Source organism: Lactuca virosa, chromosome 3 (genome assembly GCF_052849685.1).
Source record: "Lactuca virosa cultivar CGN04683 chromosome 3, Lactuca_virosa_CGN04683_v6, whole genome shotgun sequence".
Lineage (NCBI taxonomy): Eukaryota > Viridiplantae > Streptophyta > Magnoliopsida > Asterales > Asteraceae > Lactuca > Lactuca virosa.
The window spans coordinates 266,252,916-266,280,226 of record NC_136428.1 but is presented as its reverse complement, the minus strand read 5'-3'; the positions used below and the strand labels follow the sequence as shown (position 1 = coordinate 266,280,226).

General features: G+C 44.1%; 2 protein-coding genes across 2 annotated transcripts; both read right to left on the bottom strand.

The window, feature by feature from the left end:
• Positions 1-212: 212 nt before the first annotated feature.
• On the bottom strand, positions 213-1,319 carry LOC145164587 (uncharacterized). The gene has a single exon (XM_079083299.1). It carries the CDS (start codon positions 1,317-1,319, stop codon positions 213-215), a length of 1,107 nt encoding a protein of 368 aa, XP_078939425.1.
• Positions 1,320-2,539: 1,220 nt separating this feature from the next.
• Positions 2,540-3,556, bottom strand: LOC145164586 (uncharacterized). The gene has a single exon (XM_079083298.1). The coding sequence runs from the start codon at positions 3,554-3,556 to the stop codon at positions 2,540-2,542; it is 1,017 nt and encodes a 338-aa protein (XP_078939424.1).
• Positions 3,557-27,311: the final 23,755 nt, after the last annotated feature.

Genomic DNA, 27,311 nt, shown 5'->3' with positions numbered 1-27,311 from the left:
TGTTGGTTGTAATATTTCTCTGTCACCTTTTTATTGGCAGCCTGGTGCATGCCCGAGCGTTTGCACCGCTCTTGTAAGAGATCCAAATTTTCCCTTAGTCCTTCGCTATTTTCTTGTTGATGGCAGCATTCCATCCTTATCGATCCTATCATCATTTCTGCCGGTAGCATTGTTCTGCTCTGTAAGCCAGGAAGAACGGCGTCTCTTTTGTACTAGTCCTTGGTGTGGTCCGGTATGACCAGAGGACTTCCGGTAATTCGTCTACCCAGTTTCTTTTTGCTGTGCCTAGCCTTTTTTTTGATTCCCTGGAGCAAGGTTCTATTGGATACTTCCGTTTTTCCATTGATCTGGGGGTGTGCCACGAATGTGAATCTCTGCTCTATTCCTCTTTCTTGGCACCAATCCTGAAAGGGATTCTCTGCAAACTGTAAGCCGTTGTCGCTGATTAGGACCCCAGGCGTCCCGAATCTTGTTAAGATGTTCTTCCATATGAACTTGATTATCTGCCTTCCTGTGATACAGGCCAACGATTCTGCTTTTATCCACTTGGTGAAGTAGTCGACTGTCACGACTAGAAATTTTACTTTCCCCGGTGCTTCTGGGAAAGGGCCCACTATGTCGATTCCCCATTGATAGAAAGGCCAAGGGCTAAGTATGCTAGTCATCTTTGATGGTGGCGCCTCTTGTGTTGGTGCGAAGGTCTGGCATTCTACACAGGTTCGCGTTATCTTCATGGCGTCTTGATGTATTCCTGGCCAGTAAAGGCCCATTCGTAGTACTTTGCCTGTGAGTGCCCACGCTCCTTCGTGAGCTCCATCCGACCCTGTCCGGGCTTCCTTCAGCGCTAGTTTCCCCGCTGTGCCGTCGATGCATTTGATCCATGGGGTTGTGTAGCCTTTCCTATACAACGTTCCCTTGAGCATTGCGTACTGGGGGGCTCGCACCCTTGTCTTCCGAGCTTCTCTGTGGTCGTCCGGGAGTATGCCGTGCTGGAGATAGTTCATGATGGGCGTCATCCAATTTGATTGGGCCACTGATAGGGAATCAACTTTCCGCTCGTCAATGTTCCTCTCTTTTAGCACTTCCACCTCCTTTGATAGGTGTCCAAAGCATGTTGACGCCAACTTGCTGAGAGCGTCTGCTCGCCTATTCTTTCCTCTAGAGATTTGCTTTATCGTGAAGCTTTTTAGAGTGCCAGTGATCCGTTGTACCGCTTTGACATACCTCTCCATTTGTTTGTCTTTTGCTTCAAACTCTCCTGATACTTGGGTGGCTGCTAGGCACGATTCGGTCAAGGCCAAAAATCTTTCTGCTCCCATCTTTACTGCTAGCCTGAGACCGGCCAGCAGAGCTTCATATTCTGCCTCGTTGTTGGATGTGTGGAAGTCGAAATGCAAGTCATATGTGATTTCCTCTCCTGTGGGGCTGGTGAAGATTAGTCCGGCGCCGAACCCTCTTTGCTGGAGGCCCCATCCTTATAAAGAGTCCATTGTTGGTCGGGCGCTCCTCCTGAGTGTTGCTGCCTGTCCGAGTCAGCCATTTTTCGCTGAAGTTCTCCCGGGATCTCGAGTAAGAAATCCACTAAGTCTTGTCCTTTGATGCTTACCCTGGGGTGGTATGTGATATCATGTTCTCCTAGCTCTATGGCCCATTTCGCGAGTCGCCCCGACGTCTCCGGCTTTAGGCGTACTTGTTTGATCGGGCAGTTGGTCAAGACTTGTATTTGGTGGCCCTGGAAGTATTGGTGGAGCCTTCGCGCTGCGTATACTAGGGCGAGTACCAGTTTTTCAATGGTAGGGTAATTCATCTCTGGATCCTGCAGGGCCCGACTCACAAAGTAGACTGGTAGTTGGCGCCCCTCTCTGTCGACTGCTAGTGCTGACGAGATTGCGTCTCTTGATGTGGACAAACATACTTGCAACACCTCCCTGGGTATCGGGCTAGCCAGGGTTGGTAATGTATGGAGTAACTTTTTTATTCTTTGTAGCGCCTCCTCGGCCTCTGTCGTCCATCTGAAGTTGTTTTTCTCTATGCAGCCTTTGAGCATGTTGAACAGCGGCATGGCTTTTTCGGCTGACTTGGAAATGAATCGGCTGAGTTCCGTTAGATTCACGTTTAGACCCTGCGCGTCTCTTATCGTGCCGGGTGAGGGTGTTTCTTCGAGCTCGTTCACCTTGGTTAGGCTCGGCTGGATGCCTTCCTTCGTGACATAGTAACCCAAAAACTGACCTTCCTCGACCCCGAAAGTGCATTTGGCGGGATTCAATTTCATCCTGGCCTTTTCCAATGTTCGTAGCGTTTCCTCGATATCTCGCAACAGCATATTCTCGTCTGGGCTTTTTATAACCATATCGTCAACATAAACCTCGATATTTCGTCCGCTTTGGTTGGCGAATAGGGAATCGATAAGCCGCTGGTAAGTTACCCCAACGTTCTTCAATCCGAATGGAATTTTGGTGTAACAAAAAGTTCCATGGTCCGTGTAAAAGGCTGTTTTCTCCTCGTCGTTTGTGCTCATCGGGATCTGGTGATATCCTTTTTATGCATCGAGGAAGCACTTCCACCAGAATCCTTGCAGGGATTCTTCTTTTTGATCTATTTCGGGAAGTGGATAGCAATCTTTTGGGCATGCCTTATTTAGGTCTGAGTAGTCGATACACATTCGCCAACTGCCGTCGTGTTTCCTCACCATTACCGGGTTGGCGATCCATGTTGGGAAAATCGATTCTCTAAGGATTCCGGCGCTGGTCAGTTTCGCTACCTCCACATTGATCGCTTTGTTTCGATCCCATTGGACCCGCTTCTTCTTCTTTATTTCTTTGGTCCCCGGCTTTATCATCAGCTTGTGTTCTATGATCTCTCTGTCGACCCCTACCATGTTTGTGGGTTTCCATGCAAACACGTGCTTGTATTTTCGTAGTCGCTGGACCAGCGCCTCCCTTGTTTTTGCAGGGAAGGCCACTCCTACCATCACTCGCTGGTTTGGATACTCCCTGTTGATCACTTCCCCTCCGTCTGACGGGTCTAACTTTGGTCTTTTGGCTTCGGCTGAGATGTATCTTGGTTGCATAATCTCGTAACATTTAAGGTCCTTTGGGGGTGTGGCCAAGATCGTTCCTGGTCCTTGGCTGGTGCTAAACTTAACCACCCCGTGGATTGTTGATGGGACTGCTGCAAATCTTAATAGGGCCGGTCCCCCCAGTATGATGTTGTGTTCCGACGGGTGTCGTACAACTACAAAGTCTACCAGGGCGGTTCGCTTCCTGGTTTTGTCCTGGCTGACTAGTGTAAATGGTAAATAGATCGTACCTAATGGCCATAGGTTGTGCCCTGTGAACCCTGTGAGTTGGCCTGTGGCGGGCTTCAGTCCTTCTTTCCACTCGCTCGGCAGGCGTTGGAAACAGTGTTCGTAAATGATGTCTGCCGAGCTCCCGGTGTCGATGTATACCCGGTGAACTATCACATTCCGGATAGACCCTTGAATGACAAGCGAGTTGTCCCCATTCCACCCAGCTGGGATTGGGTCCTTCCTGGAGAATGTTAATCCTTGTGCCATTTCTGCGACGTCGCGCATTTGTTCCCCGTGATCCACTCTCCCCCTTTTGTGGTGGATTGCCAATATCTCCAACTTGGGTTCTGGTTTCCTGGCAGCGTCTTTGGGGTTATCTGCGTCGAAATTAGCTCTCAAGCTTTTGGCGATCTCTATTACATTGCCTTTTAACTGTTTCTCTTCGATTTCCCATTTTAAGACCGCACAATTGATCGTATCGTGTGTCCTACTCTTGTGGTACTCGCATTATCGTGTTTTGCTACCTTTCATTGCTGGCTTTTCGTCGACTGCGTAGACTTCTATCTATCTCCCTCGCCTATCGTCTCCAGTGAAGGGTCTGAAGTGCCCTGTCGGTCATCTATCTCGTCCCGTAAACCTATTGTTTCCCCGAAAATCGGGGTGGGTTGTGTTGTATTTATTCCGCCTCCCCGCGGAGGCTGTCATGGCGTTGAGGTACGCCTGCTTCGATGCTTCACCTTCCTCGTGGCGTAAGAAGTGCTCCAGCCTTTCTTTCAATTCAGACCTTGTCTTGGGTTGCTTGCCCATGAGTTTTTGGGACAACGATCCTGGTAGCAGGCCCCAGGTGAATGCCCCTGCGATTAGGCCTTCGTCGTGCCCTGGAACATCTAGTGTTGCCTTTGTGAACCTAGTGAAGTAATCTTTAACTGTCTCTCCTTCTCATTGTTTGCACCCAATGATTATGTGGTAGTCACCTTTGTATTTTCGAAGTTGCATGAAGTTTGTTAGGAATAGGTTGGGATATGTTGGCTAAGGTAGCACCCTGGTTGTTGTGCCGCCAGAAATGGTTGTACCATCATGTTGTTGTAGGCGGTTAGATCCGGTATTGGTATGTCGTAAGGGTTGAACGGTTGGGTTATAGCAGGGGAATTGTATGGTGCGGGTTGGACGGATGGGACATAATAGGGGGTGTACGGCGTAGGTGTTAGTTGCTGAGCCGGGGGTGTCTGTTGGTGGGCTATGGTTGGCTGTTGGTAGAACAAGAGTGGCGGAGCTGGTATGGCACCTGCCATCGACAGCTGGTGGCTCTGTGGTTGTGATGCGATGCATGCGCCGATCATAGTGTCGTTGAGATGTGCACTGCTTGTGAGGAGTGTGACAGTTGTCGTTTGGGTATTATGAGGATTGACAATAGCGGGGAGAAGAGGTAGTGTGGTGTATATTGGTCGGTTCTGGGGTGGGGTTAAGTGTGTAAGAGTTGGTATTGGTCGGGGTTGAGGCAGGGCGGTTTGCACGGCTGTGGTGATGGGGTTTAACAGTGAGTCTGGTAGTACAGTCACCGGAGCTTGCGGCGGCGGACCACTTGGAGCTGGTGTTGCGTTGAGATTTGGCCTCAGATTTCCGATTAACGGCGGTGCACCAGAGATTGGTGTTTGGTTGCTGGGAAATGGGGCTGCCGGAGTGTCTTCCGTCCCCAAGGGTCCCATCGGGTGTATGGGGCTGTGCGGCTGTTCCGACGGCTCGCCCGTCGCTTTCTCCGCCATGCCTGGTTGTGGAAGGTAGTAAAATGGGAAAGGGTTTGCGTATCTGTTGTCACACAAACGGATGGCGCCAAATGATGCGACCAGGTCCCGAACCACCGGCTATGTGGAAGAGCTCCTTCGCGGCGGAACCTGAGAGGTCACACAAGAGAAAAGGATGTCAGCCGTCGTCCGGGAAGAGCTCCCAGAAAGACGCTCCGACGGTCAAGTCAGTCTAGAGAGTATGAGAGAATATGGTAATATGTGACTGGAGTTGTGTTCACTTACCTCGGCTAAACCGAGTGTTAGTCCTTTTATAGTGAGGATCCTCCTCGGTCCGTACGGGGACAGGGACTGTGGTCCCGATAGCATCCGTCATCCTCATTAGAGGCTCTGCTCCACGTTCGTGTCCCGGCCTCTAATTGGTTCAGGCGATTGTGCTCTGTCTGTACGCTTTGTGGCCTGAAACCGTTGTCTTTGGACTGTATGTAAAAGACAATTCTTGGCGAGGGCGAGCTTGTTGGATTAGTGTCTAAGCCCGTAACTATATTTGGTAAGTACTTGACCCGGTTGTGCATGGTCCTTTTGGGTTGCCTTCACCATAGCAACTTGAAAGGGTGATTTATAAAGAGAGAAGATATATTATATTAATATATTATGAGAATAATATATTAAAGGAATAATAATATTATTTGATTAATATTAGTCATAGATTAATTAAGAATTAAATGACTAAAAGAGATTAATTGAATAAAGGGGCATAAACTGTCAAATGTATGATAGTTGAGTTTTGGGCTATGAATCCTTATAGATTATAGGGTGGCCGAATTTAGGGTTATGGACACCTTGAATTCGTCCAAGCCTTGATCTAGAAGGATCTTTGGATTTCTTAGGGCCTAAGTTATTCAATTAGGGTTAAGGATGTAACCCTAGTAGCTCATAGTATAAATAGACCCCATGGGTGAGGGAAATCGGCCACTCTTGTTAGATTGGAAACCCTAGAGCCGATTTTCTCATCCCTCCTCTCTCTCCAAATCATCCTCTTTCTAGTTGGTGTTTGTAAGCCATTAGAGGAGTGACAATTGTGACTCTAAGCTCCAAGAACAAGAAGATTCAAGCAAGCAACTTAAGGTATTCTTCTAGATCTGATTTCATATGTTATGATTCAATTTTTTACACTAGATCTAGCATTATAAGCCTTAGAAACATTGCATGTTCAATTAGAGAAACCTAGATCCAAGCATTAGGGTTTGTATGTGCACATAGGAAAGTTCTTATGGCTCAAACCCATCAGTGGTATCAGAGCTTTGATTGATTTCTATTGAATGGATGCTTTGATTGATTGCTTTTTACATGAAAAAATGGTTTTTTGTGCCCCTGACTGATGGACTCGGCGAGTCCCATTGTGGACTCGGCGAGTAGGATGAACTCGGCGAGTCCATAATGGGACTCGGCGAGTCCGAGCGTTAGTTAGAGCAGATTTCAAGATTTCTTGTTGTTTTGCTTGAGGATACTTGCCTTAATTGTTTTGGGTCATTAAAATCCGAATTTTATCATATATTTGAGTATATCTTTGACCAAACGAAAGATAATTACCATTTGATTGAATAATAATTGCCTTATATGATAATAATTTATTATTTGAATTAATTGGTAAATTGTCTTGCAAGTAATATTGACTAGGTCAAATTTATATAATCATTAAATTCATTAGTTGATTTATATTATTTGCTATTTTATCCTTTATGTTTTGAAAAAGTTCAAAACTTGTCCTCAAGTTTTGAAATTTAAGTTTTGTGATTAAAAGTTTAATTTGAATAATTTAAATTTCAAACCTTAGAATTTTACAAGTTTTAACATTCAACCCTATACTTATAATATTATATGATTAATATATATATATATATATATATATATATATATATATATATATATATATATATATATATATATATATATATATATATATATATATGTATAACTTAAATGCTAGTCTTACCGTTAATAGGCCTCATTCACGAAGCCAACCTATAAAGGGGGTATAAGGTTATGGCCTATAAAATGGCCGTTTAATGGGTGTCCATTCTCACCCACCGCTTCCTTGATTGGTGGAGGGTCGTTAGCCGAACGGGTAGGATTGGGCAAACCTTTCCTCATTAAAAGTATAATGAATCTATATAAAGTAAGTAAACGTTTTTACAAAATTCCCAATCTTAGTTACTTTAGGAAAAAGTGAATTGATGCAATCCCATGAAATTACACTTTGTACCCTTGCTAAGACGTTAATGGAGCGCGTGTGGTTAACCGACACATTAATTGGGTTCTAAGAAAAGGTGGCAAAGGGTGACTCATTGTTTGTTATAGTTCGATGGAGCGTGTGTAGTTAACCAGCACATCGAATAGGTAACTGTAACAATGAGGGCACCTTGTACATTTACATGGTTATTCACACCCACTTTGTGATCCTCGGCATCCCAGTCACAAACGAGAGGGGCATACCGAGATTTCAACATGCCATTGAAAAGTTCAATGTATCTCAAAAGATCTAGGAGTTTTTCAATACATTTAAAACATAATTTCCTTTTCGTTTTTCATGGTGGAGAATTAGTGAATCGACATTCACTTGCCTTCAAATTATTTACTTATTAGATTACGACATCCCTCTTCTAATTTGTGAATAATGTTGTTGGTTCCTAGCCCCAATTTTTCATTTGGGTGATTAATTTGGGAAATTCATTTCTAATCAAACTTTGTTCCTTTTTCCTTTTCAGATGTCGAACGCAAAAAAACAACGCTTCTGGGTCAAACTCCTCTGGTTCATTCTCACTCATGAACTTGTGTGGGAAAGTGATCTTCGATGGGACCAATTTCAGTAATTAGATCCGCAACATTCGCATGGTCACTCGCTACGAGGACAAAGAATATGTCCTCGATGAGAAGCTTAAGGAGATTGATATCGAAACTGCTACTGCCGATGAGATCGCGGCCTACGAGGCCCACGAGCGTGATGCCACGAAAGTCCATTGCATCATGCTCACGACTATGACTGCTGAACTTAAAAAGTCCTATAAGGACAAGTACCCCTATGAGATGCATCAGGATCTGCTGGAACGCTACCACCAGAGCGCAAGGCAAGAGAGGTATGAGATCATCACTTCGATGATCACTACCAAAATGGGAAATGGAGAGTCTCTTACTGCCCATCTGCAAAAGATGCAGATATATGTTGATCGCCTGCTGAAGTTGAATGTGAACTTCGATGAAGAGCTGGCAATTGATATTATCCTTCACTCATTGCCTTCCTGCTATAGCCAGTTCCGCATGACCTGTCACATGAATAAGGAAGAGGTCTCCTTGAGTAAGCTTCAGAGCTTGTTGAGGACTGCTGAGAGCAACCTCAAGGATAAATCTGTTGCAACACCTCCCACTCCAGCTGCTGCCCCTGTCTTGGCAATAGGGCAAGGGAAGGGTAAGAAGAGGAAGGCCTCCTCAAGGGGCCACCACAAGGGAAAGTCCCAAGATGGCACCTCTTCTAGTGGAACCAAAGTTGGTTCTGCTAAACCCAACTCAAACCCTAAGGAGGCAGAGTGCCACTACTGCCACAAGATAGGGCATTGGAAAAGAAGTTGCCCAGAATATCTGCAAGCCATCAAGGATAGGAAGATCAAGCCATCTTTCGCAGGTATTTACACAATTAAATCAAACAGTTTGTCACATGCTACTTCTTGGGTTCTTGATACAGGATGTGGTTTTCACATATGTTCTGACTTGTAGGGACTAAAAAGAAATAGGGATGTGGAGCGTGGAAGAATGAATCTGATCATGGGAAACAGAAGATCGTCGCCTGTGACCAAGATTCGAGTTTATTCCTTAGTGCTTAGTAATGGTTTAGATTTAAATTTGAATAATTGTTGCTATTCGCCAGATATGGCTAGAAACATCATTTCATTTCATGGTTTATATAAACAAGGCTTTAGATATTCATTTGATAATGAAAAGGGTTCTATTTATGCTTACTTTAATAATGTTTTATATTTTGAAGCATTGCCTTGTAATGGAATATATGAAACTGTGATGATGTGTTGTGTGTGGATTCTTCCAATAGTATGGATAAAGCATGCTTGTGGCATTGTCGTCTTGGACATGTCAACAAGAAACGCATAGCCCAACTCCAAAAGGATGGAGTGTTGGAGTCATTCGACCTTAGGGACGATGACGTGTGCGAGTCTTGTTTACTTGGAAAGATGACCAAGTCACCCTCCTCTGGCACTTGTGCGAGGGGTGAGGGTTTATTGGATCTCATACATACAGATGTATGTGGACCCTTTAGATCCACCACAAGGGACGCGAATCGCTTCTATGTGACTTTCATAGATGATTATAACAAATATGGGTATATCTACTTAATCAAGCACAAGTCAGAAACCTTTGAAAAGTTCAAAGAGTTCAAACAAGAAGTGGAGAATCAATTGGGCAGGAAAATCAAGATGCTTCGATCTGATCGAGGTTGAGAGTACCTAAGTCTTGAATTCCACGACTACCTCAAGGAATGTGGAATAGTTTCACAATTGACGCCTCCTAGGACACCACAATTGAATGGTGTAGCTGAGAGGTGTAATCGAACCTTGCTAGACATGGTTCGTTCCATGATGAGTCATGCTTCACTACCTATCTCATTCTGGGGCTATGCCTTAGAGACTGCCGCCCATATCCTTAACTTAGTACCTACGAAGAAGGTTGCCAAAACACCTCACGAGATGTGGACAGGGAAAGCTCCCTCGTTAACACATATTAAGGTTTGGGGTTGAGAGGTTTTCGTAAGACGAGAAACTCACGACAAGCTCGAACCTCGTAGTGAGCGATGTATTTTCATCGGCTACCTACAGAAATCCTTTGGATATCTCTTCTACAGACCGAGTGACAACGTTGTCTTCGTTGCGAGGAGAGGGGTTTTCCTAGAGCGAGAACTCGTAAGCCAAGGAGACAGTGGGAGGCAAATCGATCTTGAAGAGCTTCAAGATTCGAGCGATGAAGGAACCTCTAACACTGGCGCTCAACCTGAGGAGGAAACTTCGGTTGAACCGATTAACGAGTCCTTACCTCTTAGACGTTCCGAAAGAGTTAGTGTTCCACCCCAGTTTTATGGTTTTCATATTACTATGGAAGGGGATACGTTCATTAGTGATAGAACACTAGTGAATATGGACAAACCTAACAGCTATAAGGAAGCCATGGCAGGCCTGGAGTCTGCAAAGTGGAAAGAGGCTATGGATAGCGAGATCCAATCCATGTATGACAACTAAGTTTGGAATTTGGTTGACAATGTACCAGGTCGTAAGACGGTCGGGTGCAAGTGGATCTTCAAGAAGAACACTGACGTGGATGGAAACGTGCACATTTATAAGGCGCGATTGGTTGCGAAGGGTTTCACTCAAACTCCTGGAGTTGACTACGACGAAACCTTCTCACCAGTTGCGAAGATAAAGTCTATCAGGGTGATGCTGGCCATTGCTGCATTTCATGACTATGAAATATGGCACATAGATGTCAAAACCGCTTTCCTTAATGGGAAGTTGGCTGAGGATGTTTACATGGCTCAACCAGAGGGTTTTGTCAATGCAAAGCTTCCCAATAGAGTGTGTAATCTTGAGAAGTCCATTTATGGACTTAAGCAAGCATCTCGCAGATGGAATCTTTGTTTTGACGAAAAGGTCAAAGAGTTTGGATTTCTGCGAAGCGAAGATGAATCGTGTGTATATGTCAAAGCCAGTGGGAGTGTAGTAAGCTTTCTCGTATTGTATGTCGACGACATACTACTCATAGGAAACGACATCCCGACATTGTAGGAGGTTAAGTCTTAGTTCGAGAAGTGCTTCGCTATGAAGGACCTCGGAGAGACTTCCTATATTCTGGGAATAAGGATAGTGAGAGATAGAAGTAACAGACTAATAGGACTTAGTCAGAATACTTACTTAGACAAGGTACTAAAACGTTTTAGTATGGAGAATTCGAAGAAAGGGGAGTTACCAATCCAAAGTAATGCCAAGTTGAGTAAGACTCAAAGTCCGAGTACTGAAGTCGAGATAGCAGAAATGAGCTAAATACCTTACGCTTCCGTAGTCGGCTCAATCATGTACGCTATGACTTGTACTCGCCCTGATGTGGCCTTCGCTTTGAGCATGGTGAGTAGATATCAAGGGAACCCTAGCAGATGGCATTGGATCGCAGTCAAGAACATTCTTAAGTACCTTCGGAGGACCAAGGAATGGTTTCTAGTCCTCAGTGGGAGTGATGACTTAAAGGTGCGAGGGTACAGCGACGCCAACTTTCAGACCGACGGGGACAACTATCGTTCGCAGTCGGGTTGGGTCTTTACCCTCAATGGAAGAGCAGTAACTTGGAAGAGTTCCAAGCAGGAAACCGTGGCTAATTCAACGTGCGAATCAGAATACATTGCAGCAAGTGAAGCATCAAAGGAGGCAATATGGTTGAAGAATTTCATTGGAGATCTTGGAGTTGTGCCAGCCATAAAGGAGCCTATGGAGATTTTCTGTGATAATGAAGGAGCAGTTGCCTTGACCAAGGAACCAAGAGATCACGGTAGATCTCGACATATAGACAGAAAATATCACTTTATTCGACATCGGGTGGAAGAGGGACTCCTCGTAGTGAAGAGGGTATCGTCAGAAGATAACCCAGCAGATCCGCTTACGAAGGGACTGAACAGGGTTAAGCACTTGCAGCACGCTAGGAGCATTGGGCTGAAGGACGATATTAGTTTAGATTAGATAGTTTGGAAACGTGTAATAGATAAGTTGTTATTAACATTCGATGATTAAATAAAGGAGTATTACTTATTAGTAAAGTTACTGTCTTATGTTAATCATTTGCCTATTGTTTCATTTTGCATGTTTTGACTTCCTGAATAATTGAATTATTTGATAATAATCGAATTATTCGAACGGTCCACAGTCGTTCATATGTTGGAAGTAGATATGAATGAAGACTGTCATGAATTGGTATGTAGAATGTCTAAAATGTATTAGACATAGCAGAGGTTTGATACAACGTTCATGAGTGCTTATGAACTAGATTTGAGAATTGGAATAAACCCACACTTGCTGGAATCACTTCATGGAATTTATCACGAGTGATCGCAAGATGGTAATATCATATGGTCTTAAAATGTAGATATATGGTTTATTGTTTGCTAGTTATTTGTGCATTGATAATTCGTAAACGCATCAGTAACTTGATGTTATAAAATGCATTGTTGTGTATGATTTGATTAGTGGATAGTAAATGCATATAAGTCGAAGTTTATCTGTTCCTTTTATCCTAAGAGGGTAAAAGCGATATCAGCGCCCCTCGATGATTTGATTTGACTTATGTGTCGGGCCCGCCAGGACTAAATTGATGTGTTGAATTAAGTTCTATGTCAAATGAATCTGAGATCGAGAAACCAATTGCTGGACAATAAGTATGACATGTTCCATGTAATTGTCCGCACGATATCTAGAACAGAGGATTATACGATCCCTTATCTGAAGGACAGGTTACTGATAAGATCAGAGTTTAACAGCGTCTTTCAGAGATACGATTGCTAATCGGATTGTGCAAACATTTATAGTTACTAGAATTATCCAAGTGGGAGACTGTTGGATTAGTGTCTAAGCTTGTAACTATATTTGGTAAGTACTTGACCTGGTTGTGCATGGTTCTTTTGGGTTGCCTTCACCATAGCAACTTGACAGGGTGATTTATAAAGAGAGAAGATATATTATATTAATATATTATGAGAATAATATATTAAAGGAATAATAATATTATTTGATTAATATTAGTCATAGATTAATTAAGAATTAAATGACTAAAAGAGATTAATTGAATAAAGGGGCATAAACTGTCAAATGTATGATAGTTGAGTTTTGGGCTATGAATCCTTATAGATTATAGGGTGGCCGAATTTAGGGTTATGGACACCTTGAATTCGTCCAAGCCTTGATCTAGAAGGATCTTTGGATTTCTTAGGGCCTAAGTTATTCAATTAGGGTTAAGGATGTAACCCTAGTAGCTCATAGTATAAATAGACCCCATGGGTGAGGGAAATCGGCCACTCTTGTTAGATTGGAAACCCTAGAGCCAATTTTCTCATCCCTCCTCTCTCTCCAAATCATCCTCTTTCTAGTTGGTGTTTGTAAGCCATTAGAGGAGTGACAATTGTGACTCTAAGCTCCAAGAACAAGAAGATTCAAGCAAGCAACTTAAGGTATTCTTCTAGATCTGATTTCATATGTTATGATTCAATTGTTTACACTAGATCTAGCATTATAAGACTTGGAAACATTGCATGGTCAATTAGAGAAACCTAGATCCAAGCATTAGGGTTTGCATGTGCACATAGGAAAGTTCTTATGGCTCAAACCGATAAGAGCTTTCTACGCGATTGCTGCGCGGGGGCTTGGAGCTACCCAGGTCGCTGGGTCGACTCCTTCGCTAGAGGCGCTCTGTCGCGACTCGCTTGTTCTGGCCCGCTCTGAGGGGCGCGTCATCACTCACATAAACCATATCAACCATAATAGCTACATAAACCACATAAGCCATGCATACAAACATATAAGGATGTCATGGAAACCCTCCAAGGTCTTACACCGGGTGCCACTGGAACCCCCACGTGGTCTTAACCAACTGCCATGGGAACCCCCACATGGTCTTAACTACCTGTCATGAGAACCCCCACTTGGTCTTCACTAACTGCCATGGGAACGCCCACATGGTCTTAGCTAACCAAAAAAATATCATGCAAGCTAAACATACAAATATACTAGGATGCCATGGAAACCCTCCAAGGTCTTACAACAAATGCCATGGGAACCCCCACATGGTCTTAATCTACTGCCACGGGAACCCCCCGAGGTTTTCCATGAAAATGTCATACCAACATAACATATAATCAACTAATCCACATTTCACATAATGGGCCGGCCTTGGTGCCTTCGACCCATTGGTATGGTGATGAGACTCACCTCTCAAGATATACTGAACTGGTAAAAATCAAATCCCAACTCACAGCTCCAAACTCAACTGCCTACAACCACCATGTGACTAACATCATCAAAATCCCAAAATACCAAAGATACCATTAAAGTCAAATTTGGTCAACCATGGTCAAAGTCAAGGTTGACCCAGCTCGTCGAGTACACTTGCTGACTTGTCGAGTTTCTTTAGTTCTTAGAAAACCGGGAAAAGCCCTAGTCAACTCGCCGAGTTATCCTAGTAACTCGTCGAGTTCAAATAGTGTCAAGAAGATCAGGGAACCCCGAGCCAACTTGCCAAGTTGGAAATGCAACTCGTCGATTTTGCTCAGTCTTAACTCATTCATCCACTTTCTAAGCGAGTCCAACGCTCCAAACCATAAATCTGATCCCCTAGGGCTGAGATACCACGTAAAGTTGCTGACTTTACGTCCATGCATGGAATTAAGGGGCTAAAACACTCAATCCTAACTTATTAAGGGATTTAGGGCATGAAGGAGGGCCAATAATAGATTAACATGGCAACTTTAAGTCAAAATAGGCCATGAGATGTCCAAATCTGAAGTCATAGCTTCATGAAATGATCAAATCCAAGAATGACCCAAAGATAAGCTAAAAATGACCATATAATTTCATAAGAGAAGATCTAAGCAATAAAAGGCAAAGGTATCGACTTTATACCTTAAAATGGTTGCCACAACAGAGTAAACACCAGATCTACAGCCTCTCCCTTCAGCTATGCACCAACCAGTTCAAGCTTCTTCACATAAACACCAAAAAGGCACTCCTTAAGCTCTCAAACACTCAAAATGGTAGTAAAAGCATGAACTAGGGTTTCTCTGGACAAAGGGGGCGATAAGGGAGGCTAACAATGAGGCTTAAGGCCTTTAAATAGGGTGCAAACCCTGGACATTAGGTTTTCCTTTTCAGCTCCTACTCGTCGAGTTGGGGCTCCCCAACTCGTCGAGTTGAGTCCTTAAACCCGCGTCCAAATGAATCTCTACACGACGAGTTGGAGCTCCCTAACTCATCAAGTTCCAGCCCAAAAACCCTAAAATAATTATAAATAAATAATACCTGGACCAAGCATTAAAAATCTCCCCTACTTGAACTAGACTTCGTCCTCGAAGTCTGCAGAGGGAAATAGGTCTGCATAATACTTCCTCATCTCATCCTCAGGCTCCCAGGTCCATTCGGAGCCTCTTCGGTGCTGCCATTGCACCTTAATTAGCCGCACTTCCTTGTTTTATAGGGCTTTCGTTTTCCGGTCTATAATCGCTATTGGCTTCTCCACATAATTCAGGCTCTCATCAACCTGAATATCATCCAAAGAAATGACTGCGACCTCATCAATGACACATTTTCTAAGCTGAGACACATGGAAGGTGTTGTGGATCTGGCTAAGCTCTACGAGTAGATCCAATCGATAGGCCACCTTGCCAACCCGGACAGTAATCCTGAATGAGCCAATGAATCGGGCCATTAACTTGCCCCTGTTCTGAAACCTGATGACTCCTTTCCATGGCGATACTTCAGCAAAACAATGTCCCCCACCTGAAACTCGAGATCCGATCGGCACCAGTCAACATAGCTTTTCTGATGGCGCTGCACGACCCGCAGCCTATCACGTACCTGCTGAATCAACTCGGTAGTCTTGAGCACCACGTCGGTGTTCCCCATGACTCGATGCCCTACCTTGCCCCAACAAACAGGAGTCCTACACCTCCGACCATACAGCATCTCAAACGGGGGTCGGTCGATACTAGCATGATAACTATTGTTGTATGAAAACTCTACTAGTGGGAGGTACGTATCGCAAATCCCTCCGAAATCCAATACGCATGCTCGTAGCATATCCTCGAGCGTCTGGATTGTCCGCTCGCTCTGGCCATCTGTCAGGGGGTGGTATGCGGTGCTGAAATGTAACTGAGTTCCCAACTCTTCGTGGTACTTCCTCCAAAACCTAGATGTAAAAAGGACATCCCGTTCAGAGACCACCAACACTGGCACCCCGTGCCTGACCACCACCTCTCGCACATAAATACCTGCTAATTTCTCAGCAGAGATGCTCTCGGAGATCGGAATAAAATAAGCACTGTTCATCAACCTGTCCACAATGACCCAAATGGAATCCACACCCCTCGCCGTCCTGAGTAACTTCGTGATGAACTTCCACGTAGGAATGGGTAGCGGTTGAACCTTGTCGTGAGGCCTCTGATGTTCAGCCTTGACCTTCCTGCAGGTCAATCACCGCTCCACAAACCATGCAACCTCCCACTTCATGTAGGGCCACCAATAACTCAACCTCGGATCCCTATACATCTTTTTGGCCCCCAGATGAATAGAGAACTTGGACTTGTGCGCCTCATCCAAGATCTTTTGCCTCACATCCCCTGATGCCGACACCCACACATGGCCACACCATGTCAAAAGTCCCCAACTATCCCGAACAAACAAGGGAATCTAACCCCGAATCCGCTCTATCTTCCAGTTCTCTTTCCTCAATCCCTCCACCTGGGCCTCCATGATCATATCCAACAAGGGGGAAATCACTATCATCCTCAAACAAACATCCCTAATCGGAGTACTTTCCGCCATGAGGCTCAAGGCATCGACCACCACATTGGCCTTCCCTGGGTGGTACAAAATCTCGCAATCGTAATTTTTCAGTACATCCAACCACCTTATATACCGCATGTTAAGGTTCTGCTGATCCATCAAATACTTCAAACTTTTATGGTCAGTAAAGATGGTGCACCGGACTCCGTATAAGTAATGCCTCCAGATTTTGAGGACAAACACAACTGCCCCCAATTCCAGGTCGTGAGTGGGGTAGTTCGCCTCATGAGGCTTCAGCTGCCTCGAGGCGTATGTGATCACATGCCCCCTCTGCATCAAAACTGCCTCTAATCCCGATATAGACACATCACAATAAACCACTAAATCATCCAATCCCTCGGATAGTGCTAAAATCGGGGCCTCACAGAATCTCTGTCTCAATGTCTCGAAAGCCAACTGCTGGTCCGGGCCCCACCGAAAGGTCACATTCTTCTTGGTCAAGCGAGTCAAAGCTACGACGATCTTGGAGAAATCCTGAATAAATCTCCGATGATACCCCGCTAGACCCAAGAAGCTACGGATCTCAAATGCATTCTTTGGTATTTCCCACCACATCACTGGCTCAATCTTGGCTGGATCAACCAAAATACCCTCTTGGTTGATGATGTGCCCCGAAAACTGCACCTCACGCAACCAGAAATCGCACTTTGAGAACTTGGCATAAAGCCTTTCCGCCCTCAGTGTCTCCAATACCTCCCTCAAATGTTGCTCGTCCTGGTCCTTGGTCTTAAAATAGACCAAGATGTCATCGATAAAAACGATCACAGACCGATCCAACGTCGGCCTACACACCCTGTTCATGAGGTCCATGAACGCTGCTAGGGCATTGGTGAGCCCGAATGGCATCACCACAAACTTATAGTGACCGTTCCGAGTCCTGAAAGCTGTCTTCGGTATATCCACATCCCTAATCCTCATATGATGATACCCCGACTGAAGATCAATCTTGGAAAACCAAGATTCACCCTGCAACTGATCGAACAAATCATCGATCCTCGGAAGCGGATAATGGTTTTTCACCGTTAGCTTGTTCAACTCCCGATAATTGATGCACATCATGTGTGACCCGTCCTTCTTCTTCATGAAGATGATCGGTGCTCCACATAGGGAACTGCTCGGAAAAATAAAGCCTCGGTTTAGCAGCTCCTGAAGCTGTGTAGATAGCTCCTGCATCTCGGGCGGAGCTAGCCGATACGGTGCCTTAGCTATCGGAGCGGTACCCGACACCAAATCAATGTGAAACTCTACTTTCCCCTCCGGAGGCACCCCAGGCATCTCTTTAGGAAAGACATCCCAAAAATCTCGTACAACCGGTACACTGTCTAAATCTGTCGTGGTCTCAATCCTCGTATCCAAGATATATGCCAAAAATCCCGAACAACCCTGATGGATCAGTCTCCTCCCCATCGCAGCCAAAGAGAGGGTTGGCACCTGTGAGGCCCTCTCCCCATGAATAACTAGTTCTCCCCTACTTGGGGTTCAAACTCTAACCAGCTGGTGCTCGCAGTCTATCATGACCCCATTGGCCCCCAACCTCCATTCCAACGATCACCTTCATCCCTCGCAGTGGTGTGAGTACAAGATCTATGCACAGGGACAAGGTTTGATAAACCAAACCTTGAGTGAATGCTTGAGATCAATGTCTGCTTGATAATGGATGATCAAATCGAGACTGGAAAGACCAGTCAAGTCTTAGATGATCAGTTCAACAAATGATCAAGACATTAATTGTGAACAAGTAGATAATGATCAAGGTAAAGTTAATAAATGACGAACAAGAAGAATGATTTAAATATGATAAGAGTAAATGCCAAAAGTAAGTGAAAAAGATCTGTGGTTGACTTGTATTGAATGCTCCTATTTATAGCAGGGAATTTTACAACGAATTAACCTAGATGTTTACATAGGACCGGACAAAAGACATAAGCCTGACATTCTGATTGTCCTAATACAACTTTAGACTTAGTCCTATGAAACGTTACATCAAATACAAGACAAAAGTAATAAATGCACAAGAGACAAAATAACTTCTTTCCGGACAGGTATTGTTCTGGAGATGACAGTTTGATCCGGATCGACATACATTCCGGACATCAGGTTTAGCTCCGGAATGTGTTCCTCTTCAGTATGCTTCTCCTCTTCTTTTTTCGGAATATGTACTTAGGATTGCTAGAGGTTCACTTTCAGGTTCCAACAATCTCCCCCCTAAGTGAAATTAGCAATCCAGCAAGCTTAGTTCATTTCTTACTTGATGAAGGTGTAGGCTCGGAACAACCATTCATGCACCGCAATGTACCAAGTCAGTTGACTTACAAACTTGGCCTTAACTTCTTCCGGAGCATCAGACTTGGATGCCTGGGAAATGAACTTCTTCAGAGCTTTGGTGGGAACTATGTGTTTGTCAAGGACTCGGAAGAAGTCCTTCTTGTTTGTTCTTCTGGTGGTGTAGACAAACCCTAGAACCGGTTCTTCAATTGGACCATCTGCAAGAATGTCAGCTTCCGGAAGAACAAAATCGATCTTTTCAACGAATTGTTCGGTTCCGTAGAGGTGAGCAAGTTCGTAATCACAGCAGCATAACTCAGCAACATAGTCTTTGAGAAAGCTGAGAGTTGCGTGGTAGGCACCCATACTGATGTCATCCTTTTGATTTTCTATGAAGTAAGCAGCAAGGGTAAGGATGTCGTTCGGATTCATTGAAGGAAAATCCTTATCAGTAACGGTCCTGAGAGTCGGTTTGTTTCGGAGGAGATGGAAACGAAACAGAGGACAGTTCAGCTCAAAATTTACCAAAATTTTTCTTCCAAAGCCTTGAACTTTTGTGATCCTCTTTCTTGTCCAAACTTCCTTGAAGGGTTGAGCATTCTTGGCATAAAAGGTTTTGAGCCTTTCACGCTCTGTCCGGATGATCACTTCCGAATTATCGGTTGGGTGGAGCGGAGCGAACTTCGTGTAGAATTTGCTAAAAGGAGAGAGAGGAAGGTCCAGTTGATCAGAGTCATTTGCGGGAAGGTCATAGTAGAGACCTGGGATGATTTCCTTGGCTTGAAGGATGCCTTCACGGCAAAGAGGAGAGATACCACGCATCGGATCAGGATGATCTTTTAAAGCTTGAATCTGAATGCTGTCCTCTAGTGCCTTGTGAATTTCTTCCTCAGACCATCCAAATTTTTGTTTGAGGGGAGGTCCGGAGTGGAAGGCTTGTTGTTCGGAATTCATCGGTTGCTTCCCTTTTTCTCTCTGAAGTGCATCAATGACCATCTTCATATTTTCATCAATGATGAATTCCGGAGCTGGAGTTGGAAGCGGTTCTTCCAGAATTTCATCCAGGGTCCGAAGAGGAGAGCCCTGGTCAATTGGGGCTATTTTTGGTTCCGGAATTGGAGTGGGAGACATCATGGAGGGAGTGGCTCGGAAGGCTTGAGCTGTAAAGAAAGATTTTGCCTTAGCTATTTTGACGGCCATTTCAAAGGCGTCCGGAAGAGAGGATGGCCAGGAGACTGCGGACCAGATCCTCTTTTGTTCTTCTGTTAACACCTTCGGAGTAGTCATATTTGGAGCTTGAAGACCGAGAACCCCTTTGGGAGCTTCATCCGGGATGTATACTTCATAGTCTTCATCATCTTCGTTTCCCTCAGTGATTCCCAGGATTCCGGAGATGATGTAAACATCTTCATCTTCAGAATCGAGGTCCTCATCCCAGAGTGTGAATTCCGAAGATGGTTTCCATCTTCTGCTTGGGCCTTCTCCCCCTCTTGCATCGGTGAGCCTTGAAACCGGTGCAAGCGACAAGTCTTCCTTGATATCTTCAAGTTTGGAGAACACCTTTTGAAAACCTGTGGAGAGTTAAAGAGTAAGAGTGTCATAGGTGTCAGCAATGGGAGCTTGTTCAGAGAGATGCTTGAAGGTGCTGCTGAGAATGGTAATCATCTCATCAAACTTCCTGTTTGGAACATCAACAATGTTCCAAGTTGAACGCAGGAGTTTGATGAGGACTTGTTGGATGATGAGGTTCATCTCGTCCTTCGTCCAGATCTCCTTCTCCAGTCTTTGAATTTTCTTCTCATGACAAACAGGAGTTTAATTTATTAGGTCGTTGGTGGCAGACACAAGATCGTCATGAACCTTGAGCATGGAGGAGATGGTGTTGAGGTAATTGCCAACAAGAGCGTCATACTTGGAGTCAAGTTGCTCGACAGTGTGCTTCAGTCGGATGGAAATCAGCTGGTCAAGTTGAGCTTCTCTCTCTGCTACTGATGGTCCGGTCTGTTGGGTGAGAGACTGAAGAATGGCATCAAGTTTCGAATCAAGTCCGGAGACTTTTTGATCCAATTTCGAATTCAGTTCTGTTACGGATGCCTCTACAGATGACACTTTAGCCATAGTGTCCGAGACATTGTTGCGGATCTGCAGAAGGGCAAACGGGTCAACATGGTCACCAGCTGATGATTCTGTGTCGGAATCGGAATGTTGCGGAGGAGGTTGGTGTGCGTTCGGATCTGAGGAGGGACCTGGTTTGGTTGTGTCATCATCTTCTTGAGGATTTGAGTAGGAACCATCGTCCGGAGTGGTAGTGGAAGAGGATCCGAAGTCAAAAGCAGACTTGGATTCGGATGCTTTGGATAGGTAGTTAACGGAGGTCATGAGATGTGCATCCGGAATAGTTCTTGCCTATTCTTCCAACAGGACTTCCTTAGATACTTCTTCTTCCGGATCAGTGCGGAAGATGCTCTGATGGGTGGTGATTGGGGGTAGCTCCGAAGTGATTTCATTGATGGCGTCATCGTTAGTAGGATGGACATAGGGAATATTGCTTTGGATTGCCATGTTCCTCATGGAGATGAGAGTGGATTCCACTTGAGCTCGAGTAAGGTCCGGTCTTCGAGATGAGGCCCTGTTCACATAATCTTCCCAAGGAGGATCATTAGTACTTGGTCGTCCTGTACGCCTTCCGGGTATCAGACCAGTTGTGGCATCGGAAGTTGGAGAGACTGCTCCTTCTTCCGTATGCTTGGGTTCCGGAACAATGGTTCTGAAGTGTGTGCGTGTGGAAGAAATAATAGGAATATCAAATTTGACACATGAGTGTGTTCCAGGGGGCTGCAAGGAACTTTGATCAACACCGGCATCACCCTTTTCAGAGGGTGAGGGTGGAGTATGTGGAGACTACCCGTGTGTGTGTGCTTGTGATGATGAAACATTGAGGGGTACCTCAGATGAGTGGGCAGGAGGGGTGAGCGGATGGCCAGAATCAGCCAGAATGTCATGGGTGCCTTCCTATTGAGAGGGGGCACTGACTTTGGATTTCTTTTGGGCCTTTGGCTAAGTGTGAGAAGCCTTTCGTTTGGCTGGTTGCTTAACTTTGGGTCCGGACTTGGCAGGATTGGCCTCTTCCAGAGTAGGCTCAACTGAGACCGGGGCAGGTTGTGTTGGTTCGAACACAACCGAAGTCTCAATGTGCTATTTCAAGTAAAGAGAGTCGGAAGGAATAATGGACAACATATTGTCCGGAAGACGTCTGACCGAACCAAAAGATGATTGGTCCGGAATTCTATATGCCTTAACGAGTTTAAAAGATACATATACCTCCGGAGGAATGGTGCTGATCGGAATGGGTACGTTGAGTTCCTTGAGGACTTGTTCAATTGCCAGGGCCCAAAATCTGGGGCTCGAAATCTCGTTTGGCTTCCGTTTGATGGCGAACTTGCATAAGTCTTGCCACAATACCTCCAGAAGATCTACAGCGTTGTTGCGTCCGGAGTAAATACTAAACACCACATTCAGCCAATCTTTGCTCAAAGGATCAGTACTGCCATGCTTGCCAGATAACCCGCGGATGATAAGATACATAAGAACGGTCCAGAGCCCTGAAACGGCGGTTTTCTTGAAATCCTTTGCCCTAAAGTCTTGTGTGTAGCCAATGAAGTTGAGAAATGTCTGAAACTCTTCAGCCGTTGGTTCGACAACTTCAAAACCAGTAGGATTTGGTGGAATTCCAATAGCCTTGAGGAAGGTTGATTTGTAGACAGGAATGGTGCGATCATCAATGATAGTGGTTAACAGAACACCATCTTCGAGTTTGATGCTTGTGAATGCACGATGAAGATGGAAGATTGGGAGTGGAGGATCATGGATTTTGGTAAGTGGAACGGATAGAGGGTGATTTGCAAGGAATTCAATCATTATCCTGATTGATTCATCGTAGTCAAGAGGGTTTAAGGAGAACAGTTGAGTGGTGTCCCTAAGAAAGGGTTCTTGATCGGCAGATGAGGATGAGCCCTTCGATCCATTGGATGATTTCTTCCTGGCTATAGATTTCTTGGGAGTTGGAGCAGTTGAAGTTGGGTTCTTTGAGACCTCCATTGATGAACACGAAGAAAGCTTGAAGAACACAAAGAAAGCTTGATGAACACGAAGAACAGTGAAGGATTTTGGAAGGTCTGAGAGTTGAGAGAGCGTAAAGAGGTAAAGGAGAGTGTGAGGGAGTATTTATAGGTAGGGAAATACGGGTCGGGTTGAGAAAAAAGTAATGATGAGGGTCCGAAATCCATCGGGTCGCATTTAATGTTTTGGAGTGGGATTAGACAGGTCAGGTGAAAGGGCAAGGCAATTGGGCTAAAAGAGGAGAATGTAACCGTCAATTTGTTTTCTAGTTTAGTGAGCGTGTAATCGTGTCACACAAAACGAGGAAGATTGGATAAGGATCTTCCTGAAAAGTAACCATTGAGAAAAACCGTTTCGCCTTATTACGTTTTAGTATTCCGGATGAGTTGTTCCGGACAGTGCTTAATCCGGAGGGTAAAAGTTGTGTTCCGGAAAAGAAGGTTTCTGAACAAATTTTGAGAATTCCGAAGCATATTTTGAAAATTCCGAAGCAGATTTCGAAATTCCGGAGCAGATTTGAAAATTCTGGAGCAAGTTTGAAAATTCTGGAGCAGATTTTGAAATTCCGGAGCATATTTTGAATATTCCGGAGCAGATATCAAAATTCTGGAGCAAATTTGAAAATTTCGGAGCAAGTTTGAAAATTCCGGAGCAGATTTTGAAATTCCAGAGCATATTTTGAAATTTCCGGAGCACATTTGAAAATTCCGGAGCAGATTTCGAAATTCCGGAGCAAATTTGAAAATTCCGGAGCAGATTTTGAAATTCTGGAGCATATTTTGAAATTTTCGGAGCACATTTGAAAATTCCTTCAAGAGATGAGTTCCGAAATAAAGATTCGGATGATGGTTGGTCTTGATGATCATGATGAATAGAACGAACTGTATAACTTAAACACTCAAGGGGTAATCAGGAATAAAGACAATTAAAGTGATCCTATGTATTTAGAGAGAAAAGAGTTTCGAAGCGAGAAAAGAAAATTGAGTTCGGAGCAACTTTTCCTTCTGAATACTTCTATCAGAGAGAACATGTCTCATGAAAGAATTGAGGATCAGGCATCATCATACCCATTTTGTTCAGAAAACCATTAAATTTGGTTTCATCTAATGCCTTAGTAAAGACATCAGCAATTTCATCGTCAGATGGAACAAAAATAAGTTCGATGTCGCCATTTAGAACATGATCTTTAATAAAATGGTATCGGATGTCAATGTGCTTTATCATGGAGTGTTGTATTGGATTGTGCGAAATTGCAAGGGCACTTTGAGAGTCACAGTAGATAGGAATGCGTTGAAATCGGTAACCATAATCCAAGAATTGAGATTTCATCCAGAGAACTTGAGAGGTACAGCTGGCAGCAGCAATGTATTCAGCTTCGGCTGTAGAGAGAGAAATGTAGTTCTGTTTCTTGGATGACCAGCTGACTAAACGACCACCTAGGAATTGACATCCTCCTGATGTACTTTTCCTATCGAGTTGAAGACCACCATAGTTTGAATCAGAGTAAGCTTGCAGAAGGAAACTTTCATTTGATGGATACCAGCTTCCGAGGTTCTTTGTACCTTTGAGGTATCGGAATATTTGTTTCACAGCCAGAAGATGAGACATCTTCGGATTGACTTGAAATCTGGCACATAAGCATGTTGAGAACATAATGTTCGGGCGACTTGCGGTGAGGTAGAGTAAGGATCCAATCATTCCACGATACTTCTTTTCATCAACGGAAACACCTGAAGGGTCAGCAAAGATTTTGTGTCCGAAGCCCATTGGTATCTTAGCTGAGGCACAGGTGTCCATAGAGTATTTCTTGAGAAGTTCAGAAATGTAGTTCTCTTGATGAATGAAAATACCGTTGTTAGTCTGTTTGACTTGAAGACCAAGAAAGAAGCTTAATTCTCAGTTCATGCTCATTTGGAAACGACTGACCAAAAGTTTGGCAAAATCAGCAACCATAGATGACTTCGTAGATCCAAAAATGATATCGTCCATATAAATTTGTACCAGCATGAGATGCTTCCCATTTGATCTTCGGAATAGAGTGGGATTAAGTATTCCCCTTTGAAAGCCTGCACGTTTGAGAAAATCAGTAAGAGTCTCGTACCAAGCCCGAGGAGCTTGCTTGAGTCTGTAGACAGCCTTCTGGAGTTTATAACAGTAGTTTGGAAAGGAAAGGTTAATAAATCTGGGGGGCTAATGAAGGTATACTTCAGTGTCCAGTTCACCATTAAGAAAGGCACTCTTAACATCCATTTGCTAAACTTTGAAGCCTTTGTGAGCAGCATAAGCAAGAAAGATTCTGATAGCTTCCAGTCGTGTAACAGGAGCAAATGTCTCGTCATAGTCAAGACCTTAAATTTTAAGTGAAACCTTTAGCTACCAATCTTGCCTTATTTCGGATGATTACTCCTGCATCGTCTAGCTTGTTGCGAAATACCCATCTTGTACCGACAATGGGGTGATGTTGAGGAGGAGGTACGAGAGTCCAAACTTCATTTCGGTCAAATTCTGCCAGTTCTTCTTGCATGGCTGTAATCCAATTAGCATGCTCTAATGCTTCCTTGATGGATTTGGGTTCAACCATGGATATGAATGCTGAAAAGTGACATTTATTTTGGATGTTGTTAGCTGAGCGAGTTTGGACGCCAACATTCGGATTGGCAATTACTTGGTTCGGAGGATGATATTTCGTCCAAACATGCAATCGAGGGAGTTCTTGTGCAGCCGAAGATCCTACATCAACAGTAGAATTGATATGCTCCCCCTGAATGATTTGAATGTTGGGATGATGCTCCCCCTGAACTTCTGAACCGGAGAGGTTGACATAATCATCAGAAAGGAACTCAAATAAGTTTTCGTTTTCATCAATGTTGATAGGATTGGAGTCATCGAAATCAGCAGCTGCATCTTGGAAGCCATCCATATTTGATTCAAGAGAGGGATGTGCATTATTTTCCCCCTCAACCTGAGAATGTTGAAATGGTTCGGAATCAAATGGAGGGAGGCTCGGAAGTGGACCGGAGAGGTTGTGTGAAACTGGGGCTTCCGAAGGAGGAATTGGAATTAGAGATGATCTTGATCGGGATTCCGAATCAAGAGCGGTTTCGGAAGGACCAAAGAGAGTTTCGAAGTCAACCTCAAGAATGGTTTGAGGGTTTAGACATTCTGGCGGAGGAGCATCAGACTTCATGATGTGAGTGGGGCCAGAATTTCGAATGAAGTTGTCATCAAAGGTAATATCAAAACTTTCTTCCAGAACACGAGTTCTTCGGTTGAGAACTCTGTAAGCCTTTGATTTGGAGGAGTACCCTAGGAAAATGGCTTCATCAGCTTTAGGTTGGAACTTTGTAAGCTGATCACGATTGTTTTTAATGAAGCATCTACATCCGAAGACATGTAAGAAAGATATTGTTGGCTTCCGACCATTCATTGCTTCGTATGGTGTCATGTTAAGATGTCGATTGATGATACTTCGATTTTGAGTGAAGCAAGCAGTGGATACAGCTTCAGCCCAGAGATAGAGTGGTAAGTTTGCATAGTTCAGCATTGATCGAGCGGCTTCAACAAGTGTTCTATTGCGTCTTTCAACTACACCATTTTGTTGAGGAGTGTAGGGAGCTGAGAAGTTGTGATCAATTCCTTTTTCTGTGAGAAATTTCTCAATGGTGGAATTTACAAATTCCGAACCATTATCACTTCGGATTCTCCTGACCGAAAGTTTGATAATAACTTCTATTCCTTTGATAAAATTGATGAGCTCAGAAGTTGTGTCGGATTTCAGCGTTAGGAAGAAGACCCAGGTGAACCTTGTAAAGACATCAACAATTACAAGAATGTACTTCTTATGATGAAGACTTTCTACAGTGGATGGTCCACAAAGATCAATGTGTAGAAGTTCCAATGGTTCCGAGATGGATATTTCTATGATAACAGGATGACCCTGCTTTGATTGCTTACCACACTCACACGCAGCACATAGATGATCATTTTTGAATTTGAGAAGAGGTAAACCTCTTACTATTTCGCCTGATACGATATCATTCATGTATCGAAAGTTCAGATGAGCGAGCCTTCTGTGCCATAACCAACTGACGTCAGGAACAACTTTGAAGAAAAGGCAGAGTTACGGTTTGCCAATAATCATGTTGATGTCAAGCGGGTACATGTTCTTCTTGCGAAGTGATTTTATCAAACATTCTTTCCGATCATCAGTCATCACATAGCTATACCTTTTGCAAAATTCCACAC

Bases quoted from the DNA above. Each gene is read 5' to 3' on its own strand.
- LOC145164587 (XM_079083299.1), bottom strand. From the start codon at position 1,319: ATGGGAGCAGAAAGATTTTTGGCCTTGACCGAATCGTGCCTAGCAGCC.
- LOC145164586 (XM_079083298.1), bottom strand. From the start codon at position 3,556: ATGGCACAAGGATTAACATTCTCCAGGAAGGACCCAATCCCAGCTGGG.